At 39.1% G+C, this 13513-nt stretch overlaps 1 protein-coding gene across 1 annotated transcript; it reads right to left on the minus strand.

Moving 5' to 3' along the window:
- Positions 1 to 385: 385 nt before the first annotated feature.
- On the minus strand, positions 386 to 6861 carry Smim9 (small integral membrane protein 9). The gene is made up of 5 exons (XM_041636926.1): positions 6663 to 6861; positions 5435 to 5542; positions 4845 to 4931; positions 3644 to 3729; positions 386 to 487 (listed from the first exon to the last, which is right to left on the minus strand). The coding sequence occupies exons 1-5, from the start codon at positions 6859 to 6861 to the stop codon at positions 386 to 388; spliced, it is 582 nt and encodes a 193-aa protein (XP_041492860.1).
- Positions 6862 to 13513: the final 6652 nt, after the last annotated feature.

A 13513-nucleotide genomic window follows, 5' to 3' on the forward strand; every position in this document is an offset into this window, starting at 1 on the left:
GCTGCCTACCAATCCAGATATAGAACTCTTAGCTCTTTCTCCAGAACCATATCTGCCTGTACACCACCATGCTTTCCTTCATAATGATAATGGACTGAACCTCTGAATGTAAGCAAGCCCCAATTAAATGTTTTCCTTTATAAGAGTTGCCATAGTCATGATGTCTTTTCACAGTAATAGAATCCTAAGGCAAGAAGACACATTAAATTGTTAACATTTATTTCTAGGTTCTATAATTTTGAATACCTTTTTCTTTCTGCATTCTCTGTAATACATATCACTTTTATAATAAAATCTATAGTAAAGCTCTTTACGTTTTCCAACTGCATCTTTTAAAGGAAAAATGAAAGCAAGGATATTTTAAGATGGAAAAAGTAATTTAATGTCACTTTAAGCACACAGCAAATTCTCCAGCTCTTGGAACCTGTTGACTTAGATACCACACTTTCCCCATTAAGCCATCCAGTTCTTCAGTAAACTGGTTCACCTACAAAAAAGCTAAGAAAAGAAGAGATGATGATTAATGCTGAACTGTTTATGTTCCTATCCACTCTCTTGGTTTGCATAGTGTTACCATATAATCATATTATCTGCTCCAATGTAGTCTGTGTGGGGTGTATACACACATATGTGCAAATGTATTTGGAGTGAATACTACTTTGTAAATGCCTTTAGAAACTAGAGCTTAGTGTCATGTATCTTTTTCAATGATTTTCCTTTTCTATTCTTTTAAATTTTCTCTGTCTCTGTCTCTCTATGTACATGTCCAAAGTCTAAGTTCAGTGAAGAGACCTTGCCTAAAAAATAAACAGAGGACTTGGAAATATGATTAAAGTGATGAGTGCTTACTGCTATGCAAGTTTAGGGAGCCAAGTTTAGATCCCAGCCCCATGATATTGGCATAGTCATACTAACCTGTAACCCAGTGCTATGGGAGACAGAAACAAGATTCCTGGTTTGTTGGTTCCTAGCCGTCCTCTAGATTCAATGAGAGACAATGTCTCAACCAGAATAAAGTGTGCAGTGATACAGTATAACACCATGCCCTCTTCTGGCTTCAGGCACACATTTGCAAACACACACACGTGCATGAACCATATACATGTACTATACTCACATACAATAACATAAAGCACACACACAAATATACTTGTAGTAGGATTCAGAAGTTGTGACAGAGTATTATCAAATAAATTTATTAATTGAGTCATCTCTGCAGCCCTTATATTCAGTTTTTTATAATAATTTGGGCTAAAATGCATGCTTATTATACCCTGTTTGTTTTACTCATAATGCTTCATAAATATGTTCCCACATAAGTATTCTTCCACTTGAACATTATGGTGTGTATATGAATATATTATGCTTTAAGTATTCTTCCACTTGAACATTATGGAGTGTGTATGAATATATTATGCTTTATTTCTGTTCAGACTGATGAACATTTAAGTCTCTTTTTCTCAACATTATAAGTTCATTCATTGCATACGTATGTTCATATACTTATTAGTACCAGTGAGTCCTGTTGGTTGTTAGCAGAGCACTGGGCAATTTACCAGTTTTCCCAGGTGACTGCCTAAGGTAATGAGCTGATGGCCTAATCATTCATGGTAGCTGCAGCTTGTGATAAACAGAAGTATACAGGATCAAAAATGGGGCACAGAGAGACTATTGCAGTCCATACTGTGAAATATTCTAACCAAAAATGTTACTGAATCTCCATTTATGCTCCCTTTATGACTATAGACTCAAGACTTCCTTTATTTTTACAGCGAAGAAATTAACTTTTAAATGGTTTTTTTCCTGGCTTTGTTCTCTTTTTTAAAAAATTTAGAATTGATTTTATCGAGCTATACATTTTTCTCTGCTTCCCTCCCTTCTGCTTTCCTCCCCTTCTACCCTCCCCCATGGTCCCCAAGCTCCCAATTTACCAATGATTGCTAGTTCTTGTCATTTTAATTTTTGTTGCTGGTGATGGTATTGTGTGTGCTTTTCCATTATTTGGGATTTGCTGCTGTGAGATCATCTATTGTCTTTGTGTTTGTGTGTGTAGCTGATTTTCTTGGATTGGAGTTTTCCTTCTAGTACTTTGTATAGGGCTGGATTTCTGTCTAGGTATTGGTTGAATCTGGTTCTGTCGTGGAATATCTTGTTTTATCCATCTATGGTGATTGAAAGTTTTTCTGGGTCTAGAAGTCTGAGTTGGCATCTGTGGTCTTTTAATGTCTGCATAAGGCTTGACCATGACCTTCCGGCTTTCAATGTTTCCAATGAGAAGTCAGATATAATTCTGATAGGTCTGCCTTTATATGTTACTTGGCCTTTTTCCTTTGCAGTTGTAATATTCTTTCTTTATTCTGTATGTTTAGTGTTTTGATTATTATGTGGTTAGGGGACTTTTTTTGATCTAGTCTATTTGGTGTTCTGTAAGCTTCTTGTATCTTCATAGGCATATCTTTCTTTAGGTTGGGAAAGTTTTCTTCTATAATTTTGTTAAATATAGTTTTTGTGCTTTTGAGTTGGACTTCTCCTATACCTATTATTCTTAGGTTTGGTCTTTTCATGGTGTCCCATATTTTCTGGATTTTTTGTGTTAAGCTTTTGTTAGATTTAATGTTTTTTTTGACTGATGAGTTTATTTCCTCTGTAATATCTTCAGTGCTTGAAATTCTCTCTTCCATCACTTGTATTCTGCTGTTTATGCTTGCATTTGTGGTTTCTGATCATTTTCTCATAATTTCCATTTCCATAATTCCCTCAGTTTGTGTTTTCTTTGTTGTCTCTAAGTTTTCAAGTCTTGAATAGTTTCTTTTATATATTTGGTTGATTTTTTTTTGCTTTTCTTTAAAAGATTTCTTGATTTCTTCCAATTTTTTGTCTTTTCCTCCATTTCTTTTAGGGAATTATTATTTTTTTTCTTTAAGGGTCTCTAATTTTCTCCTAAAGTAATTTTTTAGCTCATTTTCTTCTGCTTCATCTATATTTGGCTGTTCAAGTCTTGCTCTTGTACAAGTTTTTTTTTTTTTTGAGAAAGGGTTTTCTCTGTAGCCTTGGAGCCTGTCCTAGAACTAGCTCTTGTAGACCAGGCTGGCCTCGAACTCACAGAGATCTGTCTGCCTCTGCCTCCCAAGTGCTGGGATTAAAGGTGTGTGCCACCACCACCTGGCAGGGCCACTAGTTTTTATTGGTGTCATGTTGCTCTTTGTGGTGTTGCATGTATTCTTACTTTGTCTATCCATCTTTTCCTCTGATTGGTGTAGTTAAAACTGTCTGTGTCTCTGGTGATCAATCTTCCAGGTGCCAGTAGATTCAAAGTTCAGATGGCTGCTCCTCGTGGTGCAGTCAGGGCCTCGGTTCCAGTCACCCCATTGGCCACTCCATGTTCCTGGAGGTTACTCAGTGCTCCCAGTGGTTGCTTGCAACAGCAGGGATCATTCGGTTCTGCCCCCATGGAGTTTGCTTGCTTAGGGCTGTTTTTGCTGTGGTTGCTGCCTTGGGCCTGCTCTGGCATAGGTCATTGTCTAAGGCCTGTTCCAGTGAAGGTTGCTGACTCAGGCCTGTTACCTCAGTGGTCGCTGATTCACATATGGTTCACAGAGGTCTCTGGTTCTGGCCTACTCTCTCAGTAGTGGCTCCCTTGTACCTGGTGCTGCAGAAGTGTCTGACTTGCGTTGTTCCCTAGGCAGTTGCTCCCTTGAACCTGGTCCTGAGGAGTTCGCTCACTCAGGCCTGCTCCAGAGGAGGTCACTGGCTCAGGCCTGTTTCTGCAGATATCCCTGGCTTGAGCCTGCTCTTGTGGAGGTCCCTGGCTTGGGCCCTATCATGCAGAGTTCTCTGGCTCAGGTCTATTCCCTTGGAGGTCCCGATTCATGCCTGGACCCACAGAGGTCTTAGGCTCCAGCCTATTCCCTCAATGGTTGCTCCCTTTTCGTTTTTTTGTTCTCTTCATCAAAAACATCATGTATCTCCTATATCTTTTACTTTTTCTTTAATGTTATTTTCACTAAACAATTTATCTTTATTTAAGCTCTGGTTGCTTTTTAAATAATGTCTGCAATATCTTTTATATGTTTTCATCAATGTGTCTTGTGTTTTGTGTTTTATTTAAGTGAGGGTTTGCTTTCATGTTGTCATATTTTTCTTAAGAAGAATAAACAAGATCTTTCTTACCATTCACTATCTGTTTACTTTTCCTTTCATACAAGAAAGACAGCTACCATGTGATATATATGGAAACCTGCCATCCAGATGCTCCCTTGAGAAAAGACTTATTATCTAGCTGCTCAGAGTACTGTAGGTAGATAACCTCTAGAGTTAAGTCCTTCAAAGCTTGCCTCTGTTGCAGAGAGCTGCCTGTACTTCTTCCTGAAAACCCCATTAAGTAATGCTCAAAATGTGGGTATGGTGTTCAGATTCAGAGTACTATACGACAAATCTGATGGGGTCAACAAGGTTTGGTGGGACTTGTAAAGAAGTTCATGTACTTCCCTCTGCCTTCTACAGGCATCAGTACCTAGCTACAATACCCTGGATACCAAATTCCTGCCTTCATGTGTGCTTCTAGAACATATGACCCATAACATACCCTTTCTATAAGACTACAGTTCCTGTCATCCAATTCAAAGTCTAGAGAATCTGGGTAATACTTGCTTTTTTTCTAGTATGGTAGTGGGCCTTCTTGGTTAACAGATCTATGTACTAAAAACAAGTTATCTACCCGAATTACCATACCCTGTAATAACAAGGGCTTATAAGATGGTAACCATCACAAACATTCCTATTTAGAAAGGGGGAACAATGAGAGAGACAAGGGAGTAAGAATTTTTGAATCCTACTAGGCAGACCTTTATTAGGTTCAGATTCTAGAAGGACTTCTCTTGTCCACTGTCTGTGAGGCTCTTTAAATCCTTTATTCTCTATGGCTATCTCCACAACAACTGTTGAGGAACATACCCTCCTTGGGGGCCTTCAAAGTTGGTGAGATACTGTAATTAAATATTGTTTACAACTGATGACTCAGTTAAAACCAGCTTGTTTTTTCCCTTGGCAATAAATTTCTCTCAAAATCATAGCTCAGAATAATCAATGAATTTGAAAGGAATTTGACTTTTTTGACTCTATATTGCTACTTTCTACTCTCATCTACTTATTTTTGAAAACTGGACAATTGCTCTCTGGCCTCATATGTTTTAATATCCTTGATTGCTGTCATAGGTTCCTCCTTATGCTCTGTCACTTACCATATACTGAAGCTTTTTAAAAGGGCCTTTCAGAGTTTTGCTACCAGAGTGCTTTTCCTTGAAACTCTCTCTCTTAATTTCAAATGAGCAGCTGATAGAGAACCTGAGTGTTTCTATCCCCCTAACCATTACATTTCCTTTCTTTTCATCTCCTCATTGTATAGTAGCTTACGTGAGGCAGCAGAGGATCCCCATTAGTGCTATGGTGACAAAAAAAGCAAAAATGGCTGCTGGAGGTATGGAGCTCTTGAAGAAATCTGACAGATAATTTTTTAACTTGCTTGTCCAAGACCTCTGGAGTCCTGCAAAAAGAGGATGCACATTCATTGATAAGACATGATGTGGGATTTCTCTCTGTATGCTGTGATTACCATTAATAAATAAAGAAACTGCTTTGGACCTATAGAAAGGCAGAACTTAGCTAAGCAGAGAAAACTAAACTGAATGCCAGGAGAAAGAAAGGTGAAGTGAAGAGAAGCCATGTAGCCCACCAGAGACAGACGCTGGTTGGAACTTTAGCCAGTAAGCCACAGCTACGTGGTGATACACAGATTAATAGAAATGGGTTAAATTAATATGTAAGAGTTAGCCAATAAGAAGCTAGAGCTAGTGGGCCAAGAAGTGATTTAATTAATATGGTCTCTGTGTGATTATTTCGGTTCTGGGCAGTCGGGACAAACAAGCGGCCTCCCTTCTACAAAGTCAAGGCAATCAAACAGTTGTCTCAGATATTATGGTCTTGGAGTTGCCAGGACACATGATATATGTACTTTGCTGTGTTGCCTCAAGCTGAAAACATTATTCTAGAAAGGTACTCTCACAGGGGTATAGTTTTATGTTATCAATCAGATGGGAAGTATTATATATACCTCAAATATCTGAAGGGCTACTTTGTGACAGTGAAGCACTGTATGATAATAAGACAATCTTAACATGCTGTTACTTAGAATGTGTGTGAAAATGTTAAAGGAGGCTGAGGGAAGTTAATGCCCCAGAAAGAGAAAGGAGAAGGTCATCATCCCTGTAGAACAAGAAAGGGTAAAAACAATTGGGAAAAAAAACTTTAGGGAAAGCCTGCTATTCAACATGAAGCTGGAGATGTTGAGCCTTCCCCTTAGAACATTTGGAGACAGGGATTTGATGCGACTCCAAGGAAAGAGGCTGGGGAAAACTAAACTGTCTACTGCAGAAAGTTGAGAGGGAACAACCATTTATAGAACTTGAACTCAAGAACAAATAAGATCAGCATGTATGTGTCTAGTAGAAATAGAGCTTTGAAGCATTTCCCACTGTACTATCATTTTTTTTACAATTTTACTACCTTTGTGAAACCTTCCCTTAGTCACCAAAAACAACTTTAATTGCTCCCTTGTCCTTAGGGAGCATTTGTCAAATCAGCACGAAAATAATTTTTTTCCTGACCTGAGACTTGAGTCTTTTGTCTTTCGAAGTCAGGAACATTCATCCTAATAGCAAATACACTCATTGCACCTGATTTCAATCCTGCTTTTTCTTTCAATTCAAAGGTAAGTAAAGCTGAAGGAGGAGTAGGTGTCTCTAACAAGAAACAAAGCACAGGGCACAACAACAGTCCTACGCAGAACAGCTTCAAAGGCTTCATGGACTCCTGCTTTGTCTGAAAAGTCAAAACCACAATTGTTCATTTATTGCAAAAAACAAACAAACAAACAAAAAAAACCCAACAAACTTCCCGCTTGCCACACACAAAGGAAATTTATTGACTTATACCAGTGAGTCCTAACTACAGCCTGTGAGTCTCCCAAGCAAAATACACCCTCACCTACTAAACAATAAAGCAACACCCACAAAACTATGTTCTCTTGGGTGCCATATTTTCTCACCCTTGAATCCTATATCTTATCCATCAGAGTAAGCCTTTTAGCTTTATGAACTTCACACGACCCCTCATCATCATCTCTGTTCTTGCTTTCCTTTAGCCTTTTCTATAGTAAGCAAGCAGATCTTGTAAGTAGTAGTCAGATTAAGTCTGTGACCTCATGTCCTACTAAGTATTCCTTGATCACTATGATTCAGCTCTATTTCTTCTTTAATAAGCTTGACTTATTTTTACCTTGGAATTGTTTCACTTCTTATTCCCTCTTCACAGAATTCTCCCCAACCCAGACATGTTTATGTTTTATTACCTCACATGTGTAAAGTGCTCAAAGATAATTTTCTCAATGTAGATTTCCTTGGTATCCCTTTATTAAAGTTGTCCTACTTTCAAACAAACCACCTAGTCACTTTACCTGCTTGAGTTTTTGTTGTTGAATATTATTTTAAGATGTGTTACATTCATTTCTGCTGTGGAATGCTTGTTTAATGATGCAAAGATGTGCTGCATTCTTTTATGTTGCATATGTTTAACTATGTAAAGCTGTGTTACTTTGTATGCTTTAAACACCTGATTGGTCTAATAAAGAGCTGAATGGCCAACAGCTAGGAGGAGAAAGGATGGGTGGGGCTGGCAAGCAGAGAGTATAAATAGGAGGTAAAATCTGGGAAGAGAATATCAAGGAGAGAGAAAAGGAGAAAGAAAGGAGGACATCGGGGGCCAAATCACCCAGCTACACAGCAAGACATGGAGTAAGAAGCAAAGCAATGTATATATAACAGAGAAAGATAAAAGCCCAGAGGCAAAATGTAGATGAGATAATTTAAATTAAGAAAAGCTGGCTAGAAACAAGCCAAGATAAGGCCTGGCATGCATAAGAAAGAAATAACCTCTGTGTGATTATTGGGGAGCTGGTTGGAGGGCCCTCTAAAGAGTAAAGGGTAAAAAATTCCAACTACAAGTTTTCTCCATCAACTTTATCAGATCTACTAAATCTATCTCATCATTTATTTTATTCTGTGTCTTTCTAAACTATCGTATGAGCTGCATGAGTACAAAGGCATTTTTTTGTTTTGTTTGTTACTGAACATTACCTATAAAATATTCAGATATTTAATAATTTTTTTATTATTCTGTGTTTTGTGTAAGTTTGGGAACATATATGCCTTGATGTATGCATAAGGCAAACTTTTGGGAGTGAGACAGTTCTCTCCTTGTATTTTAGGACCCAGGGATTAAATCCAGGTTGTTAGGCTTGTGAGGTAAGTGGTTTTATTTGTAGAGCCCCAGCCCAATAATTTTTTTTTATTGAGAAAAGGAGAAAAAAAAACAAGTTTCCACCTCCTACCAGCCTCCCATTTCCCTCCCCCTCCTCCCACCCTACGCCCCCTCCTCCCACCCTTCTCCTCCTCCCCCCATTCCTTTCCCCCTCCCTCTCAAGTCCAAAGAGCAGTCAGGGTTCCCTGCCCTGTGGTAAGTCCTAGGTCCTCCCCCCTCTGTCCATGTCTAGGAAGGTGAAAAACCAAACTGGCTAGGCTCCCACAAAGCAAGCACATTACGTAGGATCAAACCCCCGTGCCATTGTCCTTTGCGTCTCATCAGCCCTCATTGTTCGCCATGCTCAGAGAGTCCAGTTTTATCCCATGCTTTTTCAGTCACAGTCCAGCTGGTCTTGGTGAGCTCCCAATAGATCAGCCCCACTGTCTCAGTGGGTGGGTGCACCCCTCGTGGTCCCGACTTCTTTGCTCATGTTCTCCCTCCTTCTGCTCCTCATTGGGACCTTGGGAACTCAGTCCAGTGCTCCAGTGTGGGTCTCTGTCTCTATCTCCATCCATCACTAGATGAAGGTTCTATGATGATATGCAAGATATTCGGCAGTATTGCTCTAGGATAGGGTCATTTCAGGTTCCCTATCCTCAACTGCCGAAGGAACTAACTGGGGACCTCGGCTTGGGCACCTGGGAGCCCCTCTAGGGTCAGGTCTCTTGCCAACCATAAAGTGGCTCCCTTAACTAAGAATTGTGGTTCCGTGCTCCCCTGTCCAACCTTCCTTTATCTTAATCCTCCTGTTTTCCCAAGGCCCGACCTCCTTCCCTTCTAACTTTTCTCTCCCCATCTCCCCTTACCCCCATCCCACCCCACCCCCAAGATCCCAATTTTCTCCCCGGAAATTTTGTCTACTTCCCTTATCCAAGAGGATAACTATATGTTTTTCCTTGGGTTCCCCTTCTTACTTAGCTTCCTTAGATTCACCTATTGTAGACTCCGTGACCCTTATTTATGGCTAGAAACCAATTATGAGTGAGTACATCCCATGTTCATCTTTTTGGGTCTGGGATACCTAACTCAGGATAGTGTTTTCTATATCCATCCATTTGCATGCAAAATTCGAGAAGTCATTGTTTTTTACCGCAGCGTAGTACTCTAATGTGTAGATATTCCATACTTTCTTCATCCATTCTTCCATTGAAGGGCATCTAGGTTGTTTCCAGGTTCTGGCTATTACAAATAATACTGCTATGAACATAGTTGAACAAATGCTTTTGTCATATGATAGGGCATCTCTTGGGTATATTCCCAAGAGTGGTATTGCTGGGTCCAGGGGTAGGTTGATCCCGAATTTCCGGAGAAACTGAAACACTGACTTCCATAGTGATTGCACAATATTGCATTCCCACCAGCAATGGATGAGGGTACCCCTTCCTCCACAGCCTCTCCAGCAAAGATTATCGTTGGTGTTTTTGACTTTAGCCATTCTGACAGGTGTAAGATGATATCTCAAAGTTGTTTTGATTTGCATTTCCCTGATTGCTAAGAAAGTTGAGCATGACCTTAAGTGTCTTTTGGCCATTTGAACTTCTTCTGTTGAGAATTCTCTGTTCAGCTCAGTGCCCCATTTTTTAATTGGGTTAATTAGCATTTTAAAGTCTAGTTTCTTGAGTTCTCTATATATTTTGGAGATCAGACCTTTGTCTGTTGCGGGGTTGGTGAAGATCTTCTCCCACTCAGTAGGTTGCCTTTGTGTCTTAGTGACAGTGTCCTTTGCTTTACAGAAGCTTTTCAGTTTCAGTAGGTCCCATTTCTTCAATGTTGCCCTTAATGTCTGTGCTTCTGGGGTTATACATAGGAAGCGATCTCCTGTGCCCATCTGTTGTAGGGTATTTCCCACTTTCTCTTCTATCCTTTTCAGTGTGTTCGGGCTGATATTGAGGTCTTTAATCCATTTGGACTTGAGTTTTGTGCACGATGAAAGATGTGGGTCTATTTTCATTCTTCTAGAGGTTGACATCCAGTTGTGCCAGCACCATTTGTTGAAGATGCTTTCTTTCTTCCATTGTATACTTTTAGCTCCTTTATCAAAAATGAGGTGTTCATAGGTTTGTGGGTAAAAATCCGGGTCTTCTATACGATTCCATTGGTCGACTTCTCTGTTTTTATGCCAGTACCACACTGTTTTCATTACTGTAGCTCTGTAATAGAGTTTGAAGTCAGGGATGGTAATGCCTCCAGAAGATCCTTTATTGTATAGGATTGTTTTGGCTATCCTGGGTTTTTTGTTTTTCCATATAAAGTTGATTATTGTCCTCTCCAGATCTGTGAAGAATTTTGATGGGATCTTGATGGGGATTGCATTGAATCTATAAATTGCCTTAGGTAGAATTGCCATTTTTACTATGTTGATCGTTTCAATCCAAGAGCAAGGGAGAACTTTCTGTTTTCTGGTATCCTCTTCAATTTCTTTCTTCAATGCCTTAAAGTTCTTGTCAAATAGATCTTTCACTTCCTTGGTTAGATTTACCCCAAGATATTTTATGCTATTTGTGGCTATCGTGAATGGTGATGCTTCTCTGATTTCCCTCTCTGCTTCCATATCCTTTGTGTATAAGAGGGCGACTGATTTTTTGGAGTTGATCTTGTATCCTGCCACATTACTAAAGGTGTTTATCAGCTGTAAAAGTTCTTTGGTAGAGTTTTGGGGGTCGCTTAAGTACACTATCATATCATCTGCGAATAACGAAAGTTTAACTTCTTCCTTTCCAATTTGAATCCCCTTGATCCCATTATGTTGTCTTATTGCTATTGCTAGAAATTCAAGCACTATATCGAAGAGGTATGGAGAGAATAGACATCCTTGTCCTGTTCCTGATTTTAGTGGTATGCATTTGAGTTTTTCTCCTTTCAATTTAATGTTAGCTGTCAGCTTGCTGTAAATAGCATTTATTATATTTAGATATGACCCTTGTATCCCTAATCTCTCCAAGACCTTTATCGGGTGTTGAATATTGTCGAATGCTTTTTCAGCATCTAATGAAATTATCATATGTTTTTTTCTTTCAGTTTATTTATATGGTGGATTACATTGATAGATTTGCATATGTTGAACCAGCCCTGCATCTCTAGGATGAAGCCTACTTGATCATAATGGATAATATTTCTAATGTGTTCTTGGATTCGGTTTGCCAGTATTTTATTGAGAATTTTTGCGTTGATGTTCATGAGTAATATAGGCCTGTAATTCTCTTTCTTGGTTGGGTCTTTGTGTGGTTTTGGTATCAGGGTAACTGTAGCTTCATAAAAGGAATTTGGCAATGACTCTTCTGTTTCTATACTGTGAAATACATTAAGGAGTATAGGTATTAGGTCTTCTTGGAAGTTCTGGTAGAATTCTGCATTGAAACCATCTGGTCCTGGGCTTTTTTTGGAAGGGAGATCTTTGATAACAGCTTCTAATTCTTCGCGACTACCAGGTCTATTTAGATCGTTCACCTGGTCTTGGTTTAGCTTAGGTATATGGTTCTTATCTAAAAAAAATGTCCATTTCTTTTGCATTTTCCAGTTTTGTGGCATACAGGCTTTTGTAGTAAGATCTAATGATTCTCTGAATTTCCTCTGTGTCTGTGGTTATGTCCCCCTTTTCATTTCTGATCTTATTAATTTGCGTGTTCTCTCTCTGTCATTTAATTAGTTTGGATAGGGGTTTGTCGATCTTGTTGATTTTCTCCAAGAACCAACTTTTTGTTTCATTGATTCTTTGGACTGTTTTCTGTGTTTCTATTTTGTTGATTTCCATCCTCAGTTTGATTATTTCCAGTCTTCTACTCCTCCTGGGCACGTCTGCTTCTTTTTTTTCTAGAGCTCTCAGGTGTGCTGTTAAGTCCCCAATGTATGCTTTCTCCATTTTCTTTAAGTGGGCACTTAGTGCGATGAACTTTCCTCTTAGCACTGCTTTCATAGTGTCCCATAAGTTCGAGTATGTTGTTTCTTTATTTTCATTGAATTCAAGGAAGACTTTAATTTCTTTCTTTATTTCTTCCTTAATCCAGGTATGGTTCAGTAGTTGACTGTTCAGTTTCCATGAGTTTGTAGGCTTTCTGGGGGTAGCATTGTTGTTGAATTCTAACTTTAATCCAAGGTGACCTGATAAGACGCAGGTGGTTACTAATATTTTTTTGTAACTGTGTAAGTTAGCTTTGCTACCAAGTATGTGGTCAATTTTCGAGAAGGTTCCATGAGCTGCAGAGAAGAAGGTATATTCTTTCCTCTTTGGGTGGAATAATCTATAGATGTCTGTTAAGTCCATTTGCTTCATTACCTCCATTAATTCTCTAATTTCTCTGTTAGGTTTCTGTTTGATTGACCTGTCCATTGGTGAGAGAGGAGTGTTGAAGTCTCCTACTATTAGTGTGTGTGGTTTGATGGCTGCCTTGAGTTTTAGTAATGTTTCTTTTACATACGTGGGTGCTTTTATATTAGGGGCATAGATGTTCAGGATTGAGACTTCATCCTGATGAACTCTTCCTGTTATGAGTATAAAATGGCCCTCTCCATCTCTTCTGATTGATTTAAGTTTGAAGTCAACTTTGTTAGAAATTAGTATGGCCACACCTGCTTGTTTCTTAGGTCCATTTGCTTGATAAGCCTTTTCCTAGCCCTTTACTCTGAGTAGGTGCCTGTCTTTGTGGTTGAGGTGTGTTTCTTGTAGACAGCAGAATGTTGGATCCTGTTTTCGTATCCAATCTCTTAGTCTGTGCCTTTTTATAGGTGAGTTGAGCCTATTGACATTAAGTGATATTAATGACCAGTGGTTGTTAACTCCGGTCACCTGTTTAGTAGTAGGGTTTGTGTGTTTCCCTTCTTTGAGTTGCGCTGGTGAAAGGTCTCTAGATGACTGAGTTATTGTGGGCATTGTTGGACTGACTCCTTGGTTAGTGATTTTCCCTCTATAATTTTCTGTAAGGCTGGATTTGTGGCTACGTATTGTTTAAATTTGTTTTTATCCTGGAAAATTTTGTTTTCTCCATTTATAGTGAACGAAAGCTTGGCTGGATATAGTATTCTGGGCTTGCATCCATGATCTCTTAGTTTTTGCAGTACATCTATCCAGGACCTTCTGGCTTTCATGGTTTCCATGGAGAAG

The sequence above is a fragment of the Microtus oregoni genome, unplaced genomic scaffold (genome assembly GCF_018167655.1).
Source record: "Microtus oregoni isolate MIOR12 unplaced genomic scaffold, Mior012 000050F_ref0000143, whole genome shotgun sequence".
Taxonomy (NCBI): domain Eukaryota; kingdom Metazoa; phylum Chordata; class Mammalia; order Rodentia; family Cricetidae; genus Microtus; species Microtus oregoni.

Coding starts and splice junctions, on each gene's coding strand:
- Smim9 (XM_041636926.1), bottom strand. CDS start 6,861: ATGAAGCCTTTGAAGCTGTTCTGCGTAGGACTGTTGTTGTGCCCTGTG. Junction 5,543..6,662: donor ACAAAAGACTCAAGTCTCAG/GTCAGGAAAAAA, acceptor CTCTTTTTGCAG/GACTCCAGAGGTCTTGGACA. Junction 3,730..4,844: donor AGAATCTGAACCTAATAAAG/GTCTGCCTAGTA, acceptor CCTCTGGAGCAG/GCCTGAGTGAGCGAACTCCT.